The 14,920-nt window shown below is 42.3% G+C and overlaps 1 protein-coding gene across 2 annotated transcripts in view; it reads right to left on the bottom strand.

The window, feature by feature from the left end:
* Nucleotides 1–1,882: 1,882 nt before the first annotated feature.
* The window catches only part of PNPLA8 (patatin like phospholipase domain containing 8), a 49,021-nt gene continuing 35,983 nt past the window's right edge, over nt 1,883–14,920 (bottom strand). For both annotated transcript variants that reach the window (XM_056118352.1, XM_056118351.1), the window contains exons 9-10: nt 11,858–12,053; nt 1,883–2,925 (exon numbers count right to left, since the gene is read on the bottom strand). In XM_056118352.1, the coding sequence (XP_055974327.1) occupies nt 2,651–2,925; nt 11,858–12,053 (471 nt within the window). In that variant the 3' untranslated portion in view covers nt 1,883–2,650. The remainder of the gene's footprint in view (nt 2,926–11,857; nt 12,054–14,920) is intronic.

Genomic DNA, 14,920 nt, shown 5'->3' with positions numbered 1-14,920 from the left:
TGGTTATCCAAGGTATTTTATGATTTTATATCAATTTCAGTAGTTTTAAAAATCTATGATATTGAAGCAAGTCATTGATATTTTGATGGAAATTGTACTGAATCTATAAAGCTTTGGGTAGAATAATCATTTTTGACAATGTTAATTTTTCCAATCCATAAGCATGAAATGATTCTCCGTTTCCTGATGTTATTTAATAGTGACAAGAGTTTTCAATGTGTAGATGTTCCATATCTTCGACTCCTAGGTTTCTGACATTTTTGGACACTATTTGAAATGGAGTTGTCTCCTCTTCATAATTTGCCTATAGAAATGCAAGAATTTTATGGGTTGATTTTGTAGCCTATTTTGCTGTACTAGCATATTGTTTTAAGAAATTTTTAGTACAGTCTTCTATGTATATAAATCATGTCATCTGCAAATAGCAAGTCTATCTTCTAATTTGGGTCCCTTTTTCTTGTCTAATTGCTGTTGAGAGCTTTCAAAACTACATTGAGTAACAGCAGAAAAAATGGACATCTTTGCTTTGTCTGGTCACAGAAAGAGGCTTTTTTTGCTGTTAAGTATAATATTGGCGGTGGGCTTGTTGTGAATGGCTGTGACTATCTTGAAGTGCTTTTCTTCTATGCCATTTTTTTTGAGAATTTTTGTGTATGTGTCAAATGTTTTCTTTGCATCAACTGATTAGGTATGACTTTCGTCTTTCCTTCTGCTGATATGGTGCACTCTATTAACTTGTGCATATCGAACCATACTTGCATTCTTGGATTGAAACACTATAAGCAGTAAGAGAATGAATTGGGGAGGAGCAGGGTACCCATGACTTATTCCTGGCTCTGTATTCAGAGATCAACCCAGGTGGTGCTTGGGGGACCATATGGGATACTGAATATTGAATCCAGGTCATTTGTAAGCAAGGAAAGACCATTACCTACTGTACTACTCCGATTTTTTTTTCTTCCAGGACAAAAATTCATTGTCACATCTTTTGTAAATAATACTTGCAGTAATTGCTTTTTTTGGTTACATAAAAGATGAATAAAAGTTTAGAACTGGTTTTCTTCAGAAATGCCACAGCCTTTCTCCAGGTCATAAGCAGAAAGACTCTACAGCAGAGCCCCATTAGCATCCAGACTTCAACTCCTTTTAGTTTTTAGCATGCTTTGAACCATACCTTACTGCCTCCAAGAATCAATGTTGCAAAGAAGCAGTAAGATGGTTGGCACAATAGAATTTGGCTTTATTATATGTACAAAGCAAAGGCTACTTTGCTCCCTGCCATAATTCTCATATATTGTAGTACAAGGATCTACATGTTAAATAGTAAATATAAGAAAGATGAATCTATTTGGCAGAGAACATTGCTTCTCAACCTCTTTCCAACTTTGGCCCCCTGTGACCTTGTGTGCTTCTGGTAGGCATGTCCTTCTGCTTGGCCTTCTCATCTTGTGCAACAGGTCACCATTTATGCAATTTTCCAACTTTGGGTCCGCTTTGAATATCCTAGGCATTCATATAATCTCCAATTGAGAAACACTGGCACAAAAAATGATTCATGTTGGTGTATGTTATTGACCTCTATGACATTCATAAAGTTAAAGAAAAATTGTGGTCAAACGAATTGCTTTGTTTTAGCAGTGCAAGAAATCATATAAAGAAAGCTTTAAAAAAACAATTTTTTGGACAGTATTCCACATGGCAGAGCCTGGCAAGCTCCCTGTGGAGTATTTGATATGCCAAAAACAGTAACAACAAGTCTCACAATGAAGACGTTACTAGTGCCCGCTCGAGCAAATCGATGAACAACGGGACGACAGTGCTACAGTGGACAGTAGAGAACTCTACAAAAAGGTTAGCTGCACTAAATAATTTTAAACTGACATTAGCTTTTAACAATAGATTTCAATATTTTATTTTTCTTGATGATCAGGATCTTTTCTCGGTATATTCAATTAATTTTACAACACTGAATAAGATGCTAGAGCATAAAAAGTCAAGTTACATTATTTTGAAATTTTAGGGGTAAAGGCAGTCACTTATCTAAATAAACAATGTTACAATAATCAAATTCTGCATACAAAAGTATACTTGTTCTTTCATATTTCAAATGTGAATGTTCTTTGACAGAAAAATTCCATTTTTTCCTGCATATGTCTGGATACATAAGTAAAGGGGAACTTTTGGATTGTAGAATGTAGCTACTGTGTGGGGGTAAACAGAAAATAATGTACATTAAGAAATTAACTTTCCTACTCATGAATTTTCATAAGAAAACTGATGATAAATTATCTTCAACATGATGATGGTGACTAAAGCAAAACTACAGAGTGTATGATATTTTCAGTTCTTATTTGGCACATCTATTGATATATTTTCAAACCTCAAACAATATCATATCTTACTAAAACCAACTAATACAATGGTGATTTCTGAAATTATTGAACATCATGAAAAACCTAATTCCAAAATGAATTCTGTAATCCAGCATTCCCTCTGTGATATGCAAGCTGGTGCAAGCATTGTCTATTTCAGGACTCTCCAGAATTCATGAATATTTCAAAGGTAATGCACGCTGACCCTCACAACTCCTTGCTGAATTTGGTGGATCTTCTGAGCACGACCTCATTTATGATAACAGATGTACAACTCATCACAATTTTGAAAAGAATGGCAGACCTTCATACATGTCAGTTTTTAGTTTTATCCAATCATTGATTTTCTGTAGGGTTGTTTTTTCTTGGCTTAATATTTTTGCAAGCTTTTTCATTTTTTCTTCATTTCTTTCTATGTACTTTAACCCTTCCAGCTGCAGCTGATCCAGCTTTTCATTTCGACTTTCATCTAGAGGTATATTTTCACACATTACAGGATTAAATCTGAAATAGGTATCAGGTGGTAACAGACCATCAAGTATCACATGGACTTCTGTAAAAATAAACAGAGAGGACAGGGTGGGTTAGAAAACAAAGTTAATCCTTCAGTTATCTATATTATTTTTACTTAAAACTATTGTCTTTTAGGGCAAATGACATAGCCTTGTTTATTTCATGACTGCACCTAATTAACAGTGAAAATAAGAACTGTATAACATCTCAGAACCCAGCAGCTTTTGGCAGAAATGCATCCAGACTTTGGATTAAGCTACAGCGCAGTGCCACCCCAGGTGAGAAAAGGCGTCCCTTCCACCTTTTCCTCCTGGCGGCATGGTGGCTGCCATCTTTCAGAGTCTACGGGACAGCCAGGTACAAGACGGCAGTGACGAGACGCAGAGGACCTCACAGGATGGGGAGGTGGAACAGGCCCTTCTTCCCCCACCCCGACAATACCCCGAGTCATGCCCACAAATGGCAATTTATCTAGCTCCTTAATGGCCATGATCCCAGACACACACAAATCAATCTCGGAACCCATCAGCTTTTGGCAGAAATCCCTCCAGACTTAATTACTAAAATATCAAAATTCCAAAATTGTGCAGCCGTAACAGCGGCCGCACAACATTATATGCTCTTCATAATCAGCAACAGAAAACAAATTATCTAATGATGCCTTTTCAGCAGGTCTGATTGTTGGGGGAAAATTCCAAATAATGGTGGGTCTTTTGTCGAAATACTGAACGTAATCAAAGAAGAGAGAGAATAAAGTAGAAATCATCTGCCACACAGGCAAGGGGGAGGGGTGGAAAGGGGGTATACTGGGGTTCTTGGTGGTAGAAAATGTGCATGGGTGAAGGGATGGGTGTTTGATCATTGTATGACGGAGACTTACACCCGAAAACTTTGTAACTATTCTCATGGTGATTCAACAAATAAATAAATACATTAACAATAAATATGGCTACAAAATACACACCTCCCAAAGCAATCGGAGAGGTTTTGACAAACAGTCCTGACATAGGACATCTTTGGAAAATTTCTTCACACAGGCTAGGAAGACAGCTCACATGAGAAAGCACATGGCAGAGCTCTATGCTGATCTCCACACCACACATACCCTGAACATCGCTGGGTGTAGTCCTGCTGCTCAACCTACCTCCTACATTACCAGGCTTGAGCATCAAATCATCAGCTTTGGAGCTCTAGCCAAGCATTGCTAAGAGTGGCCCTGACATAAAGAAAAGTCCCTTGGTGTGTCTTTTCTAGTCACCTTTTCTAGAATTCCAGAAGAAATAAAAACTGTGTTGAATTTTCTTGGCACGATGCTTTTGAGATTCATTATGTTGTCACCCTAGTAATAGAAGTTGCTTATGTGGCCAGAAAGAGAGCCACAGGATCAGTGCATGCAGAGAAGGCTCAGGAATTATCCTAGCACCACTGGCAGAGAACCCCCCCCCACCCCCCGCCAACCACTGCTATGTGGCCCCAAAGCCAAAACAAATAAGTTTCTTTTTTATTACGGAATAGTATTCAATTGTATAGATATGCTACAATTTGTTTTCCATCATTCTTGTTCTCTTGAGTCTTAGCTATTTGGAATGTGGTGACCACTGAAATTTTATTGGTGTGTGGGTTTATGTGTGGCTTAGTTTCTTTAAATATAGATATCTCATGGTTGTCCCAGTACAATTTGTTGAAAAGATTTCTCCTTTCTTTTGTGAAATCTTTTGCCAAAACTCTTTCAAACTTTTATGCATAGACCATTTGCTGTACTCTTATGGGCTGGAGCGATAGCACAGCGGGTAGGGCGTTTACCTTACACGCAGCCAACATGGCCACCCGAGTTCGATTCCTCCTCCCCTCTCAGAGAGCCCAGCAAGCTACTGAGAGTATCTTGCCCGCATGGCAAAGCCTGGCAAGCTCCCCGTGACGTATTCACTATGCCAAACACAGTAACAACAAGTCTCACGATGGAGACATTACTGGGACCGCTTGAGCAAATTGATGAACAACGGGAGGACCGTGACCGTGACCTATTATGTGCCACTGTTCTCTTACTACGCAAATACCATAGTTCGTTGCTTACTGTTGTTTTGTTTTTAATCTTGAAGTGAGAGGGTATTAGCCTTCAAATTTTGTTCTTTTTCAAAACTGTTTGGACTAGGTAGATGCTGCCCAAGCCCATGTGCTACTTCTGTCCACGTGGCTGAGCACATATGGTGCCTAAGCACATGTGGTGCCTGCATCTCTCTGCTTGATGTGTACTTTCATGTTTTCAAGTCTAATGCTGGGGTGTATAGGGAACTCTGTCTCTGGAGAAACCCGTTCCCCCTTGAGTGTACTGATCTCTCACTTTCTCTCCTCCCCACTCCCTTCCTAAAAGACTCCCAATAAAATCTGTTTTACCTCAAAAAAAAAAAAAACCCAAAATTGTTTGGACTATTGTTGTTTTTTGGGTCACACCCAGTAATGCTGAGGGATCACTCCTGGCTCTGCACTCAGGAATTACTCCTGGCTGTGCTCAGGGGACCATATGGGATGCTGGGAATCGAACCTGGGTCAGCCACGTGCAAGGCAAACACCCTACCCGCTGTGCTATTGCTCCAGTCCTGTTTGGACTATTTTAAGTCACGGTCCTCCCGTTGTTCATGGATTTGCTCTAGCGGGCCCAGTAACATCTCCGTTGTTACTGTATTTGGCATATTAAATACATCACGGGTAGCTTGCCAGGCTCTCTTGCCGTGCGGGCGAAATATTCTTGGTAGCTTGCCGGGCTCTCTGAGAGGGGCGGAGGAATCGAACTCGGGTCGGCCATGTTGGCCGCTTGTAAGGCAAACGCCCTACCCGCTGTGCTATCACTCCAGCCCTATTTTAAGTATTTATCATAATTATTAAAATTTCTATCATTCTGTATTTGGATTTGGATTTTTATCTGGTTTGGATTTTTATGGTTAATGGTATTAAAGTCTATGGGTCAATTTATGATCTGTTACTAAGACAGTAAGTTAATAAGCAAAGTGTATTTATATTTTTGTGCCACACCCAGTGGTGCTCAGGGGCTATTCCTGGCTTTGCACTTAGGAGTGATTCCTGGAGGTGCTCGGGGAACATATGGAGTGCTGGGGATTCATACAGCATTGGCCACATGCAAGGCAAGTGACTTAATTCCTGTCTTCTGCTCCAACAGTGTTTGCTTACTGACTTACTTAGGCATTTAGAAATTTATTTCTGCATACTAACAGGTCTGAAATACGATGGGCCAATGATTAAATACATTTCAGTTGAAATATGTCTTTGTTTTGCTTTGGGGTCACAACCAGGGTTGTTTAGAGCTTATTGCTGGCTCTATGCTCAGGGATCACTTCTGGCAGGGCTCAGGGGGCCATTATGTGATGTAAAGAACAAAACTTGGGTCAGTAACATGAAAATCAAGTGCCCTACCCACTACAGTACCTCTCTGACCCTGAGAGACAGCTTTTAAAAGGTGGTGTTGTTGTTGTTTTTTTAAATCAAAGTTACAAATGGAATAACACTAAGACATTCACCAGCATCTTCTCTTCCTGGAGAAAAGTGTGTTTTGTAGTCTTAGGATTACTTCAGTTAGATTCCTGCCAATGACTCACGAACTATGGAAGAGTAGGTAGAAATTAGTTAAGCAAAAAAGGGGGCTAGAAAAAGAGCACTTTTAGTAAGAGGAAAACGTGCAAGAAAATCAAAGTCAAGAGAATGCGGCTCATTCAGAAAAATGCAAGTAATTTAGGAAAATCTACAAGGGGTGGCAATATGAAACCAATCCTGTATCCTGATGAACCCTACTTGGCTATATCTTTTTTTCCATTTTAAATATTTTTGTATTGCTAAACACATTTATTAGTATACTTTAAACATTTCTTTGTGCATATAACAGTAGGGATACTGATAAATTTTCTGGTTTTTATCATTTTTCCTGGATTTGGTATCAAGATTACACTGCCCTTCCAGAGTAAGCTGGGAGTATTTACTCCTATTTTCTGCATATCTGTGTAGAATAGCTATTAATTATATCAACTGTATTTTTCAATTCACATTGTACTTATTTATTGAAGTTTGATTTGGATCCTATTTACACGTTCCATTTCTTTTCTCACTGCTCCTTTTTTATGTCTTTCCATTTCTCATTAAACATATTCTTCAAAAGCTACTATAAAGTCCTTATCTATTCTATCTTTAAGTTTCATATTTAAACTGTTCTCATTGAGTGTAGTTTTTTTCTTGGTAAGGAGTAGCTTTTTTTCTTTGATGCCGATTCTTTTTTTATCAGGTGTTCAAATGCTGTAAATTTTTTACTTCAGTGTGCTAGAATTTCCTGTCTTTAGCTATTTGTGTATGTTGTTCTAACCAGGGATGCTATTAACTGGGTTCAACTGGACATTTGTGGCATTATTTATGAATCGTGTTAAGATGGATCCAGAGCCATCTTCAGTCTACAATTTGTTGTTGTAATTGAACACCTTTCTGAAAACTCAGTATTATAATATCTTACTTAGGAGCTTAGATTTAGCCGAAGAGAAGGACTACATGGAGGGCGGGATCCACAGATCCCGAAGGAAAAAAAAAAAAAACAGGTTCCAAAAAGAGCCGAGATCATCGGGAAGTCCCAGATGGGGTAGGTACCGCATCCCGCCTCCCCCAGATGGAACCCCGGTGACCAGAAACCTCTACAAGCACAGCTCGAGTATGCGGGAACTAGGACTTTTCCTCAAAAATGCCGGGACTACACCTCCCAGGTAACCTCAGATTCCGGAAGTCACGCCCACAGCCCGCCCCCCAGCGCCATCTTGACAGCATTTAGCCGAAGAGAAGGACTACATGGAGGGCGGGATCCACAGATCCCGAAGGGAAAAAAAAAAAAAACCAGGTTCCAAAAAGAGCCGAGATCATCGGGAAGTCCCAGATGGGGTAGGTACCGCATCCCGCCTCCCCCAGATGGAACCCCGATGACCAGAAACCTCTACAAGCACAGCTCGAGTATGCGGGAACTAGGACTTTTCCTCAAAACCGCGCGGCCGCTTATGCGGCCACGCGACATCTCTCTATATACAAAGTGATACATGGGAAGTAAACCACCTAACGTTTCTCTCTGAAAATCATAGTTAAGCTTTGAGCACAGCCACAGCCCCAGAAACACAAGTACTTAATGCATAACCCAGCAGCTTGGAGCAGAAAAGTGAACGGGTTATGTGTTAACCCAGGCCATCAAGTCTGCCAGAGGGGAAAGGGTGTTGGTCCCTTCCGCCCTCCTCCCTCTGGAAAGAAAGGTGGCGGCCACATGGGAGCCTTGTGGACAGCAGGTATGTGCCAGGGGTGAGGGGGCGACTAAAACCTCATGGGAAGGGGGGCGTTCCGGTCCGTCCTTCACGCCCTACCGAGGCCACCAGTTGCCCCCCACGAGCGGCTCTACAGCACAGCCACAGCCCCAGAAGCACAAGGACTTAATGCAGAACCCAACAGCTTGGAGCAGAAAAGTGAACGGACTATGCGTTAATCCAGGCCATCAAATCTGCTGGAGGGGAAAGGGTGTTGCCCCATTCGCCCTCTCCTCTCTGGAAAGAAAGATGGCGGCCACATGGGAGCCTTGTGGACAGCAGGCATGAGCCGGGGGAGCGGGGGCGACTAAAACCTCATGGGAAGGGGGGCGTTCCGGTCCGTCCTTCACGCCCTACCGAGGCCACCAGTTGCCCCCCACGAGCGGCTCTCCAGCACGGCCACAGCCCCAGAAACACAAGGATTTAATGCAGAACCCAACAGCTTGGAGCAGAAAAGTGAACGGACTATGCGTTAATCCAGGCCATCAAATCTGCTGGAGGGGAAAGGGTGTTGCCCCATTCGCCCTCTCCTCTCTGGAAAGAAAGATCGCGGCCACATGGGAGCCTTGTGGACAGCAGGCATGAGCCGGGGGTTGGGGGCGACTAAAACCTCATGGGAAGGGGGGCGTTCCGGTCCGTCCTTCACACCCTACCGAGGCCACCAGTTGCCCCCCACGAGCGGCTCTCCAGCACGGCCACAGCCCCAGAAGCACAAGGACTTAATGCAGAACCCAGCAGCTTGGAGCAGAAAAGTGAACGGACTATGCGTTAATCCAGGCCATCAAATCTGCTGGAGGGGAAAGGGTGTTGCCCCATTCGCCCTCTCCTCTCTGGAAAGAAAGATCGCGGCCACATGGGAGCCTTGTGGACAGCAGGCATGAGCCGGGGGTTGGGGGCGACTAAAACCTCATGGGAAGGGGGGCGTTCCGGTCCGTCCTTCACACCCTACCGAGGCCACCAGTTGCCCCCCACGAGCGGCTCTCCAGCACGGCCACAGCCCCAGAAGCACAAGGACTTAATGCAGAACCCAGCAGCTTGGAGCAGAAAAGTGAACGGACTATGCGTTAATCCAGGCCATCAAGTCTGCCAGAGAGGAAAGGGTGTTGGTCCCTTCCGCCCTCCTCCCTCTGGAAAGAAAGGTGGCGGCCACATGGGAGCCTTGTGGACAGCAGGTATGAGCCGGGGGTGTGGGGGAGACTAAAACCTCATGGGAAGGAGGGCGTTCCGGTCCGTCCTTCACGCCCTACCGAGGTCACCAGTTGCCCCCCACGAACGGCTCTCCAGCACGGCCACAGCCCCAGAAGCACAAGGACTTAATGCAGAACCCAGCAGCTTGGAGCAGAAAAGTGAAAGGACTATGCGTTAATCCAGGCCATCATGTCTGCCCGGACGGGAAAGGGTGTTGGTCCCTTCCGCCCTCCTCCCTCTGGAAAGAAAGGTGGCGGCCACATGGGAGCCTTATGGACAGCAGGTATGAGCCGTGGGTGTGGGGGCGACTAAAACCTCATGGGAAGGGGGGCGTTCCGGTCCGTCCTTCACGCCCTACCGAGGTCACCAGTTGCCCCCCGCGAGCAGCTCTCCAGCACGGCCACAGCCCCAGAAGCACAAGGACTTAATGCAGAACCCAGCAGCTTGGAGCAGAAAAGTGAAAGGACTATGCGTTAATCCAGGCCATCATGTCTGTCCGGAGGGGAAAGGGTGTTGCCCCAGTCGCCTTCTCCTCTCTGGAAAGAAAGATGGCGGCCCCATGGGAGCCTTGTGGACAGCAGGTATGAGCCGGGGGAGTGGGGGCGACTAAAACCTCATGGGAAGGGGTCGTTTCGGTCTGCCCTTCACGCCCTACCGAGGCCACCAGTTGCCCCCCACTAGCGGCTCTCCAGCACGGCCACGACTCCAGAGCACAGAAACCAATTTCTTAACTATCTGACTTTCAGTATAAATACTTCCAGGGTCAATAAGTAAAATAGCAGAAATCCAAAACCAACATTTAATTCTTGAACCCAGCTGTAGAAAGCAAATCACGTCACAATGCTTTTTCAGCATGTCTGATTTGGGGGGGGGGGGTAAACTCTAAATAATAGTGGTGAATCTTTTATTGAAACAATGAATCTAATCAAAGCAGATAGAGTGTTAACTAGAATTCATCTGCCCCACAGGGAATGGGAGGGGTGGGGGGTGGGGTTTTATTGGGGTTCTTCATGGTAAAAAAAAAAGTATTGGTAAAGGGAAATGTGTTTGATATTTGCATGACTGAGACCTAAACCTGAAAGCTTTGTAACCTTTCCCAAGGTGATTCAATAAATAAAAAAAATAAATTAAAAAAAAAAAAAAAGGAGCTTATGGAACTGGGCCTGGGCACTGTCTAAGCTCCAAGAACTTTCTTGTCTAATCCTTTCTGGTGGTTCTTTAACTGGTCTTGGGTAAATTTCTTACATGCAAGTGAGATCAGTATTCAAAGGACTGTATTTATGGAACATTCTCTGTGAAACTACCTCCTCTATATTATTTTGCCCACAAATTCTAGTTTCCTTTTAGCTTTCTTGAACTCTGTTCCTAAACTCTAGGAGACTGTCCAGCTTGGGGGGGAGGGGGACTCCCTTTCCTGTGCTACCATCCAAGATGGGCAATTATAGTGATTATTTTTTTCCTTTCAGAAGCACTACTGTGCCACCTGTCATTTAATGTCTAAGAAACCAGTCTTTTGCCCAGCTTTCTAATGGTTCAGAGGGAAAGAGAATAAATGGTTCGTATCATGTGTTTATCTGAACCAAGTTCACCCCCTTTTCATTTCCCTGTTTCTTAAATGGCTCAAGAGTCTCTAACCAGGGGACAGAGCGATAGTACAACAGGTATTTGCCTTGCACATGGCTCACCAAGGTTTGGTTCCCTGCAACCCATATGGTCCCCCAAGAACCGCCAAGAGTTGATTCCTGAGTGCAGAGCCAGGAGGAACCCCTGAACACTGCTGGGGGGGGGGAAGGGAGGGAAGGAGGGAGAGGGGAGGGGAGGGGAGGGAAGGAGGGAGAGGGGAGGGAGAGGGGAGGGAGAGGGGAGGGGAGGGGAGGGAAGGGGAGGGGAGGGGAGGGGAGGGGAGGGGAGGGAAGGGAAGGGAAGGGAAGGGAAGGGAAGGGAAGGGAAGGGAAGGGAAGGGAAGGGAAGGGAAGGGAAGGGAAGGGAAGGGAAAGACTCTCTAACCAGGCCTGAGTCTGTTCTGCATAGGGGATTTTTCAACTAGCTCCAGGTAAAGAACGGTCTAATCTAGGACAGGACTTCTTGAAACTTGTGCCTTTCATAGCCCCTTTTTTTCTGGAGAAATTTTTACACAAACAGGGTGCTGTACAGGCCTCACATTTAACTGATGATAAATCATCACGAAATTTACTGAAACCAGAACATGTTTTAAGTTCCATAACCTCCTATGGAGTTGTGGTTCACAGCTGAAGCACGGATCTAGAGTTACTTGGAAGAAGTGAATGAGGAGAAAAGAGAAACAACTCAAGACTTGCTTCCACGTGTGCAGCTTCCTGAGCCCATAATGTGGACACAATTAGGTCTCCTAGAGCCAGCACCTTCAAATTAGGGAAAATGATGCAATGCTGGGAGTGATAGTCCCCTCCAGCAGCAAACAACTAGACTGACCTTCAGTGTCTGTCGCGCTGTTGATGACGTTGGCCAGTTTGGTCTTCAAGCTCGTTTGTGTCACATTGTTCCTCACATCACTCTCGTAGCGCCCAGTGCCCAGGGATACTATGCACTCTAAGGGGACATCAGGCCAGAGACATTTACACTCGTGCATCGCTAATGCTGATGGGTTATTCAGAAGCAAACCTCCATCCTGCAAAACAGAAGTTAAAAAAAAAATAGATATAGAAGACTTAAAAGTGAAGCTTTATTTCCCAAATATAAACAAAGTTTTATTTTAATCTGAAATGCTGTCACAGGGAAAATTGTACTACACAGTAAGTTGGCCAAATAATAATAATAATAATAATTATTATTAGTAGTATAATAAAAGACATCCTTTAAGGTGACTTTATTTCATATATGAGACTGCAAAACCATGAAAATTTACGAGGCTCACTAAAAAAATTCAAATAGACTTTCTTTTCTTTTTATGAAATTTCTCTGACCATCATGTGTTGTTCTGCATATGCTGTTCACAATACTGAAATGAATTACTTTTAAAACTAGAGTTCTTGTTTAGTGGCTTAACACTGAACCTAAATAAGTCTAATATAAGAGAGGTGACTCAACCAAATAATTCATTCTTTAATAATTCACATATAATCAAGTTTCAACAAATTTAATTCAAAATTTTATTTAAATTTACCAAAATTTATTCATTATAAATTCAAAATTTCAAAATTTTAAATTCAAATTCAAAATTTTATTTTATTAATTCAACATTGTACTCAAAATATATTTGTAATTATAAAATTAATAAATTTCACAAAAATTTATCAAATTAGTTGAATTTATTAAATTTCAACTAATTTAATTCAATATTTATAAGAATTTTATTAATTATAAATATTATTTATAATTCTTAATAAAATTTTCAATTAAATTAGTTGAAACTTGACATGTAAATTATAAAAATTATTCAAAGTATCACAATTTTAATAGATATAAAGTAGGCAAACTTTGTAAATATTTACCTATAATCAGTATCATTTTGAACAATTCAAAAGAATGATGCACTGATAAAGCCACACTTATACAAAGCACCCTACAAATGTCACTGTCCTCCCGTTGTTCATCAATTTGCTCAAGCGGGCCCAGTAACGTCTCCATTTTGAGACTTGTTGTTACTGTGTTTGGCATATTAAATACATCACGGGTAGCTTGCTAGGCTTTGCCATGCGGGCGAGATACTCTTGGTAACTTGCCAGACTCTCGAGAGGGGTGGAGGAATCGAACCCGCCTCGGCCAGGCTGGATGTGCACAAGGCAAATGCCCTACCACTGTGCTATTGCTCCAGCGACTCTACAAACGTAGTCTAATAAAAGCACAAAACCAGTAAGGACTACCTGAAATAACTCTCACCTGCTATTAGTGTTCTCATTCCATTTTGAGATGCTATAGATTACTTGATAATATGCAGTTCTATAAAGTCCAAATCTCCTTCTCACTAATTTTTATCTATTAGCTCCAGAATTGTTCTTCTGATTAAGGATGGGAACTATTTTTTGCCCATGGCCATTTGCATTTGGATATTCCTAACACCTTTTGCAGGTCATAAAAAACAGAGAACTGGGCCACAGATAGCTAAGAAGCACATGTACCTGTCCCATCATGTACCAGAGCCAGACCTTGTGACTTTGTGTGGCTTACACAGCATGTGCACTGGACACTCCCCACCCAGAACACATTCCTGATTATTAGCGTTTTTAAGAATGAATGACATTATTGCTTTCATGCCCTTGTACATGTTTTCATCTCTCTCAAAATGGTCTTCTCTAGCCGCTTCTTGGCTTTACTAATTCTCACCTATTCTTCAAAAACGTGGTTTAAGAGGATTTTTTTGTATTTTTTGTGTTTTTGCCTTCCTAGTAACCACTTTACTGAAATAATCCTAATACAGGGTAGGAAACACGTATTTCTGCTAGAAGATAATACATATCCCAACGTCTTAGTGTTTCCACATTTGTGAGGAGCTCTCTCTCTCTCTCTACACACACACACACACACACACACACAAACACACACACATTGTTCTTTTAGAAGACACGTCCTTTCAAAAGTAGCAGAATTAATCACACGCCCATCATATTTTAGGCTTTGACTCTTCATAAATGCCCCTTGGTGGCTGTGATGTGCTTCATTTGGGACTGTCTTTGAAACTTAGAGACTGCAGAAGGCATGTCTGCAATTAGATACAGGACTAGGACAGAAAAAAATCATGAGGAGAGTGGGTACAAATCATTTCCCTATGGTAGTAGGTCTTCCAAGAACTGTGAAACCTCTTGCTGTCTATGCTGACAAAGAATTATTTGTTTCTGAGGCAGACCGAGGAAAACAGTAGCATATGTGCTACCACCATATTTATCTTTATAATTCTATGGAACTAAATTTTATAATATAGGAAACATTACAGAATTATAGTTACATTTTTGTTCAACTCAACAAAGGTAGAACAAATGATCATCATCCTAAATAAATATACCATGTGCAGCAAAAGACTGTGAGACAAGGGTCTTGTCTGATACTAAGCAAAGCGCTTTTAGATAATTCATTACAGACAGCAACTTGTGTCCACTCTATGTAAGCCCATTGGGCTTACATAATGAGTGCAATTCTGTAGACTGCTCTTCTTGTGAAGCAGATGAACTGAGACTCTATTTGCTTGAACCAAGCAACATGAGTGGACCAAGTTTTTAATGCCACCCGATTCACTGTCCTCAAAGAATCAGCAGGACTTAAGTGCATATGTTCCAAACTTCACTGTGCCTTGTTCCCGTTATGGCACTCAAATCTTTGTGCATCGATGCTGTTGACAGAACCTCTTTATTCCCCCCAGTCCATTCCAAACCTTTTCACTGTTCTTTTATTCCCATGAGAATTCCCAACATAGTAATTCTTTCTTCTCATAGTATACTTTTCTGGTGGGGGGGGGGGGGGGAGTGGTCCCTTTCCTGACATCATTTCCTGATATCAGATCCTTGTCAATTCTTTCACCCCTTATATTGCCTTCATGGTTAG

This window comes from Sorex fumeus, unplaced genomic scaffold (genome assembly GCF_029834395.1).
Source record: "Sorex fumeus unplaced genomic scaffold, SorFum_2.1 ptg000037l, whole genome shotgun sequence".
Lineage (NCBI taxonomy): Eukaryota > Metazoa > Chordata > Mammalia > Eulipotyphla > Soricidae > Sorex > Sorex fumeus.
The sequence above is the reverse complement of the archived record's forward strand: the minus strand, read 5'-3'. Positions and strand labels throughout refer to the sequence as shown.